The sequence below is a fragment of the Sarcophilus harrisii genome, chromosome 1 (genome assembly GCF_902635505.1).
Source record: "Sarcophilus harrisii chromosome 1, mSarHar1.11, whole genome shotgun sequence".
In the NCBI taxonomy this organism is placed as follows: domain Eukaryota; kingdom Metazoa; phylum Chordata; class Mammalia; order Dasyuromorphia; family Dasyuridae; genus Sarcophilus; species Sarcophilus harrisii.
Window position 1 is genome coordinate 586,476,526 of NC_045426.1, and position 10,199 is coordinate 586,486,724.

General features: G+C 33.3%; 1 protein-coding gene across 41 annotated transcripts in view; it reads left to right on the plus strand.

Annotated features, from left to right (window-relative positions):
• Window positions 1-9,801, plus strand: part of RIMS2 (regulating synaptic membrane exocytosis 2) — a 775,594-nt gene extending 765,793 nt beyond the window's left edge. For 31 of the 41 annotated variants that reach the window (XM_031947102.1, XM_031947076.1, XM_031947077.1 and 28 more), the window contains 5 exons: window positions 1,189-1,330; window positions 4,483-4,595; window positions 4,928-5,029; window positions 8,688-8,827; window positions 9,253-9,801. In XM_031947102.1, coding sequence (XP_031802962.1) covers window positions 1,189-1,330; window positions 4,483-4,595; window positions 4,928-5,029; window positions 8,688-8,827; window positions 9,253-9,471 — 716 coding nt within the window. In that variant the 3' untranslated portion in view covers window positions 9,472-9,801. The remainder of the gene's footprint in view (window positions 1-1,188; window positions 1,331-4,482; window positions 4,596-4,927; window positions 5,030-8,687; window positions 8,828-9,252) is intronic. The other 10 variants (XM_031947089.1, XM_031947084.1, XM_031947092.1 and 7 more) reach the window with 1 other exon arrangement.
• Window positions 9,802-10,199: the final 398 nt, after the last annotated feature.

Genomic DNA, 10,199 nt, shown 5'->3' on the forward strand with positions numbered 1-10,199 from the left:
ATAGATAGAGAGTATGTTTAAATATCTTAATTATAATACATGCATGGACATGTATTATAGACACAAATTTGAAGATAAACACAGAGTTATATGAGAAAAAGTTGAAAAAGCTATGTAAAAGTTATTACTAATAGCATGTATTGTGGGTTAAATGTTTGGAATTAACTTCCCTTGATAGATTTCTTAGTTTAGCTATCTTTTAGAGAAAGTAAGTAACATAATTGGTCCATTGGAGCAGAGTTAGTTCAAGCATAAATACAAGCCTGTGAAAACTCTTAGGAAGGTCTTAAGAAGAGATGAGGTGAGGTTTGTTAATTAAAGTACAAGTTACAACCCAGTGAAAATGAGGCTTCTTTGGATTTCATTATCTAACATAATGATCTGCTATATCTATTCATAACATGACTATTTAAAAGATCAACAAACTATTCTAAGAACCTAAAACGATCATTTTTACAAATGCTTTTATGTTCACAAATTTCACTTTTCGCTTTTGTTCCTGTTCCCCTTGCATGTTGTGGTTGTTTCTGTTTTAAGAACAAAAGACAGATTTTTCAATTGCTTTTGTTCTACCCCTTCATAGCATTTAAAAAAAAAATCTTTTCTTATATGGTACTACTGGGGTTTCATCTTCCAAAACGCCATTATTTTTAAATTAGCATCTTCTTTCTCCTATAACAAATGACTGGGCCATTACTAAATAGGGAAGCTTTGCTGTTTAGCATTTAGATATAAAAATTAAAGACAAGTCCTTGAATTATTCAATATCTGACCTTCCTTAAATAGTTCAGCTTTGTCCCTTCTCTATAACAAGAAGGGGCAGAGGGAAAGGTATAATACTATAAGTTATGAGAGAAAGCATTTTGAAATCTCACTGGAAACAAAGTATGTTTTTATTTTTTAATTGAACCTTTTCTGTTTGTGATGCTAAAAATCGGTGTGCTGTCATAAATAACTTGGAGTAAAATAATAGTTCTTTGTGCAATTTGCTCCCATTTTAAAGATTTCTTTGTTTTTTTTTCCCCTACCTACACAGCAAACATTGTTTAACACCTTTGTTCTTCTCTCTTAATAATAATGGTGTATTGTATTTATGTAGTTCTTTTCTTGAAGAGATCACAATCATCTTTACAGCTTCTTTTTGTCACAAATTAGTTATGGCACTGCTATTGTTTTGTGTTCATACAGAAGCTGGAGGCAAAAAACTAAGGAGTACTGTCCAGAGGAGTACAGAAACTGGTCTGGCAGTAGAAATGAGAAACTGGATGACTCGACAGGCAAGCCGCGAATCTACAGATGGCAGCATGAACAGTTATAGCTCTGAAGGAAAGTGAGTGAATATTGTGAGCACGGATAGGATTGTCTTGTCTACTTCCAAATTGCAGAAACCATTTTCTCTCAGCCTTTGTGCTTGTAAATGTAATGCCAGAGAAACTGAGCAAGACAATTAGAGACCAATTTAATAGTTTATTAAATGGAGAAATATACTGGGACCAAATGCATCCATGGTTGGTCCCAGGGCTGAATGAGACTATGATCTCAAAGAATCTAGCCCTGAATATTGGGACAGCAAGATTTTTATAGGATAACAAGAACAATGACATAATGAGGGAGGTACCTGGATGGGGATAACCTAATGGGAGGAGGCATCTAGGATGACACAATGGAGGGAGGTACTGGAGAGGTTACTGATATTCTAATGATGTCTAAAATGGATAGATCTTTATCCTGTCAAACATTAAGAAGGAATGATTATAGCCTAAAGATATAAAACCTTTATCTCATCAAACATTAAGAGGGAAAGGTTATAACCTGAGGCAGAGTAACTAAATAGGACAATTGGAGAAACTGGGTCAGGATATTAAAAGGGAACTGTGGCATAATATTAACTGAGGATTTATTAACTTGCTCTGAAGGTCAATTTTATTACCCTTTTCATAGGCTGATAACTTGTGTACCTATTATTAATATAACATGTGAAACTGCACATCAGAGCATATATCGGTAGGGTGGGTAGGACAGAGGGCTCAAGTTTTCAACACATGGTGTGTGTGTGTGTGTGTGTGTGTGTTTGTGTGTGTGTGTGTGTGTGTGAGAGAGAGAGACAGAGACAGAAACAGAGGCAGAGACAGAGAAATTGAGAGAAAAAAACAGAGAAATAGAAAGAAAGAGACAGAGAGAAAGAAATTCTGAGGGTCTTTATACCAACTCCCATTTACTCTGATAATCATAATCCCCAGAGCAATATAACTATTCCCTTAGGGCTCTGAAGGTAGCCCTTTGAGGTGGGGTTGGAGTATGACTTTCTAATTCCATAGTATATAAACTCTGTCAAAGTACTTTGAACCTTGTACTTCAGTTGCTACCATTCAATTAGCCAGATATAATTATTTTTTAGAAGAGATCATTTACTAAACTTTTATAATAAGAATAGTTGGTAAAAATATCCTTGCTCTTCTTCCTTCAAAAAAATCTGTTGTCCTGGCTTTTTAGAATTATCAGATGTCATTGGAATTCTTAAATTTTTCTTATTCAATGATTAATGGTCAACTAAATATATCATTCCAAAAGAAATGGCAAAACATTCCTCTGTTAATATTTCTTTTAAACAAACCTGTCATTGATGGAAGTACTTAGTGAAAAAGACTAATAATAATAGGAAACATTTATATAGCATTTTAAAGATGGCAAAATGCTTCCTTTACTTTATTTCTTCATTTAAGTCTCTTACTGGACTTATGAAGTTGGAGATATTATTACTTCCATCTTTCAGAGAAGAAAACTGAAATTAAGTAAATAAAATTATTCACCAGCAATCAGCAAGTATTAGTAGTCAGATTCTGGTCCAAATTTTTCCCTGTTCTTAGTCTGCTCATTTTTCCTTTTTGTCATGCTCTTTTGCACATTGAATACCTTTAAGCTTTTTTTGCATTATTGTTATTAGCAAGTTAATAGTCAATGAAATTGTCAATGAGTGTTGGTATAAAAATGAGAGTAGGATTTTAATAAAGGAAAGTAAAATTCAATAATCTTCCTGTAGCATCATAATCAATAGAAGAAACAAAAATATAGTTGGCTAATACATTGATAAAGTTATATAACATAATAATGAAATTTGGGAAGAGTTGAACAGTTTAGATTAGACATGTAAAATACTAGCTCACTAAAAGATTACAGCCTATGATTAAAAGTTTGAATTGACTAGATGAATGGACTCAGTGCAAACATACATAGAACTCTGAATATATACCAAAGGTTTTATAAAAGCATAGGGTTACCTGGATAAAGACTTTTAAGGTAAGAATTGAATAGAAAGCCTAAAGAAATGAAAGCCTTGAAGTCTGAGAAAGAAAAGACAGAGAATTTGAGCAGTCTTCAGTGAGCAAAAGTTACACTCTAAACAAAGTGTTGCAAAAAAAAATGTTATGTATTGAGTAAATAAAAATTATAAATATAAAGTCTCATTTCTGAGTTTTTAAAAGTCAGCTTCTCAAAGACAAAATGGGAGAGGTATTACTAGATAATTGTTCATCCAAAAAATAGAGCTTTTAATAGACTGTATACTCAGAATTATTTAGCATTATATTGTAGTAGCCAAGAAAGTGAATATACTCTTAGACTACATAAAGAAACATAGTGTCCCAAAATAAGGAGAAAATAGTCCCACTTACTCTGTTATGGTAAGGTCAGATGTGACATAGTATGTTAAGTTCTGCATTCTACCTTTTAAAAGGATGTTAATAAGCTAGAAATTATCCAGAAAAAAAGGAAAAAAAATAGTGAAAGACTCAAGTTCATTCCATATGAAAATCAGTTGAATAAACTGAAGATATTAACCCTAGTAAATAAAAGATTTAGGGGAGATATAATATACTTGTGTTCCTCTATTTGAAGAGATGTTACAACAGTTTAGACTTATTCTGTTTGATTTCAATGGACAGAAGAACAAAGGGAAGTTGCAGAGAAGCAAATTCGAATTTGATGCAAGAACAGACTTCCTGAACAATTAAAATTGTCAAAAAATGGAATGGACTACCTTGTGAAAACAATGAATTCCTCCCCTCATGAGACGTTTTCAAAGACTATAAAACATATTTGATGGCAATTTGTCATGAGGATTCATTTTCAGATATTGGGCTGCTTTAGGATAATGTGTGTTTTATTAGTGCATTGTATATTTGTAGCTACAATAGATACTGTAGGACATACAAACAAAGAAAAAACAAATTCCATCCCTATATATAGCTTATAAACTATTAGATTATAAGCTATCTCGGGAGATGAGACAGCCATGTTTTTAAAAAAGTAACCAGTGGTAGCAGATTGCCTATGAAATGCCAACTAAGTCATAACATACAGTGATTGTTTTAGGAGTTTCAAAGAGAATCATATTAAAAAACTAAACTAAACAAAACAAAAACCTGTCTTACTTTGAAAAAAAGAATAAGGATTTAACCTTGATATATATTTTTTCCCTCTTAGTTTGATTTTCCCTGGTGTTCGATTGGCCTCAGATAGCCAATTCAGTGATTTTCTAGATGGCCTTGGTCCAGCTCAGTTAGTTGGGCGTCAAACATTGGCCACACCAGCTATGGGTGAGTATTCCTGTTATGAGATTATATAGAGGTAAATGATAATGTTATTCTAAGTCATATTCTCTTCATTTTGAGAAATCTTTAGAAACTTTTTTTAATTTCATATTTATTTGAAATGTTTTAGAGTTGAGCAAAAATGGGTATCATTTAAAAGTATTTATACTTGTTTATTGAATTGTTTTTAGACGAGGAATCCATGACATAAAAATTTGAACTGATGTCCAGAAGTTTGTTGGCAAATGCCAAATTAAACAGTGATCCTTTAAGAGATCTGAATGTGAAGCTCTCTGATTATCTTTGGATGCTAATGCCCTTTTTAAAAATTCCCTTAGGTGACATTCAGGTTGGAATGATGGACAAAAAGGGACAATTGGAGGTAGAAATAATTCGGGCCCGTGGCCTTGTTGTAAAACCAGGTTCAAAGACACTGCCAGGTAAGAACTGAAGAGCATTTCTACTTTTAGCACCTTTGAAGATTTATTTATCTTAGTATAGCACTCTCCACATGCCTCATCTACTACTTTCTATTTTAGAGAGTTTGTTTTCATTGAACAACTGAAAAATGCCCATTATTTTTAAAGACTTCTGTTCAGGTACTTACTCCATGTATTTAAACTAAATAGAGGCAAAAATAAAAACTGATAAAGTCCATAATGCATTTTGAAATTCAATTCAACAGAGTAAATTATCTACTATGTAAAAGGACAATGAAAATATAAATAAAGTTAAACAAAGATCTTGCTTTCTAGAAATTTACAATTTAAAAGGAAAATGACATATTCAAATTATATATGGTAGAATAAGATTATGCAAAGGTGCAGGCAAATGTTTTGGTAAGTACAAAAAACATCCAGATGAAACTCTCTTAGTTACTTTAAGCTAGGAAAATCAGGGAACACTTCTGGAAAAGATAAAAATGAGTTAGATGGGAATATAAAGGCAAACTTTCAACACAAATGCGGAAGAGTCATTTCTAGACATGAGGGAATGATGAAAATAAAGGCACAGAGCTTAAAGAGAGGTAGACTAAAAGGGGTCATTGGTAGCAATCAAATGTGATTATACTAAAGATCATATGAAGGAAATATGAGGTAAAATTGGAAAGGATATTTGGAAACATAATGCCAAGATTTAGGATTTTGTTTTATTTAATAGGTAGTGAAGTAAGTTTCTAAATCTGAGTTCAAAAAATGAACCACACAAGTACAGGATTCAGAGGAGGCTTGACTTGATAAGGGGCCACATTAAAAACAAAACAAAAAAAAAAAAAAAAAACACCAGGATATTTTGTGAAGTCAGTATGGGTTAATGTGGTATTGGCAGCAAAACAGCTGGTGTGATCTTAGACCCATTTATAGAAGCACATCACCTGCTAATGGAGTGGGCTGGGCTCCACTGTCAGATAAGGAACAGGTTAACAATTTAGGGATGTTTAACCTGGAGGAGAAGGCCACCATGGAGCACATTAATAGGATGGAGGTAAGGAAACCAGCATTTATTAAATGTTTACTATGTGCTGGGCACTGTGCTAAGCACTCAACAAATATTATCTGATATGATACTCACAACTCTGTGACATAGATGCTATTATTAGAAAATTAAGACAGAAAAAAGGATGTGTCTTTTCTGGGATCACCTCACTACTAAGTATCTGAGGTAGCATTTGAATCCAAGTCTTCTTGACTGAGTTTGTATAGCACATTATCAAGGCTTCAACTATTTGTTTTTTTGTTGTTGTTGTTGTTTTTTGTTTGTTTTGTTTTTTTACCATCTTCTAATATTAGAATGGCTGTTATTTGGAGGTCACAAAGGTAGTTGCTATTGTTGTTAAGTCATTCTTTGGCCATGTCTACTCTTCATGACCCCATTTGGGGTTTTCTTGACAAAGATACTGGAGTGGTTTGTCATTCCTTCTCCAGCTCATTTTATACATGAGGAAACTAAGGCAAATAGGTTAAGCAACTTGCCCAGGACTCACAGATAGCAAGCATCTTAAGCCACATTTAAATTCAGGAAGATCTGTTCCTGACTCCAGACGCTGTACTGGACCATTTCAGGAAGTAGTGAGTCAATGAATTGAATCTTTATAAAAACATATTCCTGTTAAATGTGGGGTGACTCTTACATTCCTTGCAACTTTGAAATGATTAGAGAGAAATTTGGGCATTCTTATGAAGGGTACATTGGAGAAGGGAGAGACTAAAAATAAAAAGACCAATATGGAAGATATTATAGACGTTCATTTCAGAGTTAATAAAAACTTGAATTAAAGTGTTTGCAGTAATAATGTAAAGAAGGGCACAGATGTGAAAATAATAGCAGTAAAACAATAGAACTTATAGAATTTTAAATATGGGGGATAAGGTGCAGTTTTGGAGCCTGTAGTTCTGGGAGGACAGGATGAAGTGAGATGTAATATACAGGTAGAGTAATTTGCCTTAGCAAGAAGAACATATATCTCTTCATGTGAAATATGAATGAAAGACAACTAGGTGGTGCAGTAGATAGAGCACCAGCCCTGAAGTCAGGAGGAGCTGAGTTTAAATCTGGTCTCAGATGCTTAACACTTTCTAGCTGTGTGACCCTGGGCAAGTCACTTAACTCCAGTTGCCTCAACAACAACAACAACAAAAAGTGAAGCAACAGAAGTCTCTAAGATAAAGAGGGGAGAAAGCATTTCTCAGTAAATGGCCTTAATTTTTTCAGCAAAATATGAGTCAAAATTCTCAAGTTCTATTTATATCTTGGCAGTTTGTTGAAATGTGTAATTGGACCTCTGGGTTATATTAAGGCTGAAGACATAGATTAGTTAATTTATATTTTGTCATAGTGGATGTAAAAAGACCAGTTTCTCATTAATTAGTGTTCTGAAGAAATTCCCCTATTAAGTTCATTAAGAGCTTGATTTTATAATGAAAGAAACACATGAGCCTCAGAAATACATTAAGCATATATCTGATCTGAATGCTACACTAAAAGTGTCTCTTTCTGTATTTGGGAGAAACAAACACAAAAATTCTTTTGTGAAAATATTTACTTACAGCACTTTTAGTACTTCAATATCACTGTAATATTGAAGTGTTTATCATTAGGCATAAACTACATTAGCAAACTAAAGAAGTAATGATATCTCCAGTGAAAGACGTGAACTTTTTAACAGTGATATTTCATGATAAGATCTTTCACTGTCTGACATAGTATCTTAAATCTTTTATTAATCTTTAATTTTGTTATTATGTTATGCATTATTTATTAAATAGCCTTTCTAAAAGTATTTGACTTGTACCACACTTTTGTTATTTTTCGCCATGGATGAAAAAGTTTTTATTGTCATAAAGAAAAAAAATATATAGAATTCACATTTTTTGTGTGCCTCATCCCAATTTAATTTAAACATATCATTCATCCTTTGCTTAAAGACTATATGCACATAAAATATAAAGCAAGATAATTTTGGGATAGGTGGGGAATGTAATTAATTCTAAACTTACTGTGTTAATTAGGCATTTATTAAAAAAAAAAAACAGGTTGTGCAAAGCTGTAGGGTCAAACTCAAATAGAAACAGATCCTGTGAACTGCATAGTGACTTATAAAATCTCAACTTAATATTATCTAAGTTGTAGTTTGTTTTTTCTTTTAATTTCTTTGTTAAACATTTCCATCTGTTATCCACTAATCCACTTCCCATATTTCTGGTATAAAGCAACATTCTTGAGATGTATTTCTTGTACACATTCTGTAATATTAAATTTTAAAACTTGGTTAATAAGTTTTTCAAATTTCTGAACTAAGGTGTCAAATCAGTGCCCAACTCAGAAACAGTGTATACACCAATATATAATCATTTGATTTGATTTTTCAATTTTTATCCAGCTGTTTTAGGATTTTGTGTTCAGAATTGTAGCTTTTGATTATAATCTCATAGTCTTGAGTTCTTTCAACACCTGTTTTGGCTCTTGCTTTGGACATACATGCACACACACTCTACACACACACACACACACACACAAAATACCTCCCCACCCCTCAAAGTTTGGGTCATTTAATCTGAGTAGATCTTTACTTCTTTTCCTTCCTTTTTTCCTTCTCAGCACCATATGTAAAGGTGTATCTCTTAGATAATGGAGTCTGCATAGCCAAAAAGAAAACAAAAGTGGCAAGAAAGACACTGGAACCACTTTACCAACAACTGTTGTCATTTGATGAAAGCCCACAGGGAAAGGTTTTACAGGTATTTACTGAATTTTTCCCTTTTTATATAGAAAAGTATTTTTCCAGAGTAGATCATCACAGACTATGTCTCTTATCACATTCCTTTCTTTTTCTATTTCTGTAAATAATTGAAACTGTGTCCCAAGGTTCTGCTCTTAAGCTTAAAAAGAGTCTCCTTTGAGGAGACTAAATGTGCGAACTTTACTTCACACATAAATTTAATTTCCCTAGAATACTTTCAATATAAATTTTATCTACACAGTTACAAAATTAACTTTCCTAATTTATTATTGTATTATAGCAATAGAATGATTAAACATACCACTTATTAAATACAGCTATTTACATTGTCTAAATAACATGATCACAGCACATTTTAGCTTATAAACTATTATCACTTATTTATTCATACTAAAGTTGTTCTCCTTTCTGCTTTTCCAACAGATCATTGTTTGGGGAGATTATGGACGAATGGATCATAAATCCTTTATGGGAGTGGCCCAGATACTTTTAGATGAATTGGAGTTGTCTAATATGGTGATTGGATGGTTCAAACTGTTCCCCCCTTCTTCCCTAGTAGATCCAACTTTGGCCCCTCTGACTAGAAGAGCTTCCCAATCATCTTTGGAAAGTTCAACTGGACCTTCTTATGCTCGTTCATAGCATCTGTAAAACTGTCATAGCAACCAGCGTTACAAAAAAAAAAAAAAAAAAAAAATACAGGTCGCAAACCCTGGTAACACTGCATGCTTACTGTTGTGTCTCCTGAGCCTATTTCTAGGGATACAAAGCGATCCTGTGTTCTCAGAGGAAGCTGCACACATTGTGCCCTAAAGAAGGCCCTCAGGTGAAGGAGTGGAGCTATGAAGAACTAATGGGTTTGGAGTTCAGTGACACTCATTTTTTGGTACAATATGAAGCCATGGATTAATATGAATCTATCTCATGCAACAAACATCCTTTTCAATGACATCTTTATTTTCTTGATCCTTTTAAAAAAAATTGTTTTCTCTAACATGTTCCTTCCACCTCCCTTCCTTCCCCCCCAAAAATAAAGCCTAGTTATGCCACAAAAATGGAGCTATGTGACCATGAAGCCATTACAAGTCAATAGGGTAGTAAGAAATATGAGGTGACAAGCAGGAGACCAAAGATATGGTCAGAAAAAAAAATCAGACCTCCTATGGAAACTGAGGAAGAAAATGAAGCACAGCACACATTGGCAGCTTCCAAGATGAGTGGCAGACCTCTAGCTCCACCTGTCGTTTCAGTAAAAGCCAAGATGTGATAGACTGAAAAACAAGTTCTGTGGCTATACTGTACTGTATGAAATTAAAGAAACTTTTTTTGCATGGACACAGTTTAGCTGAACACTTAAAATTATTTTCTTG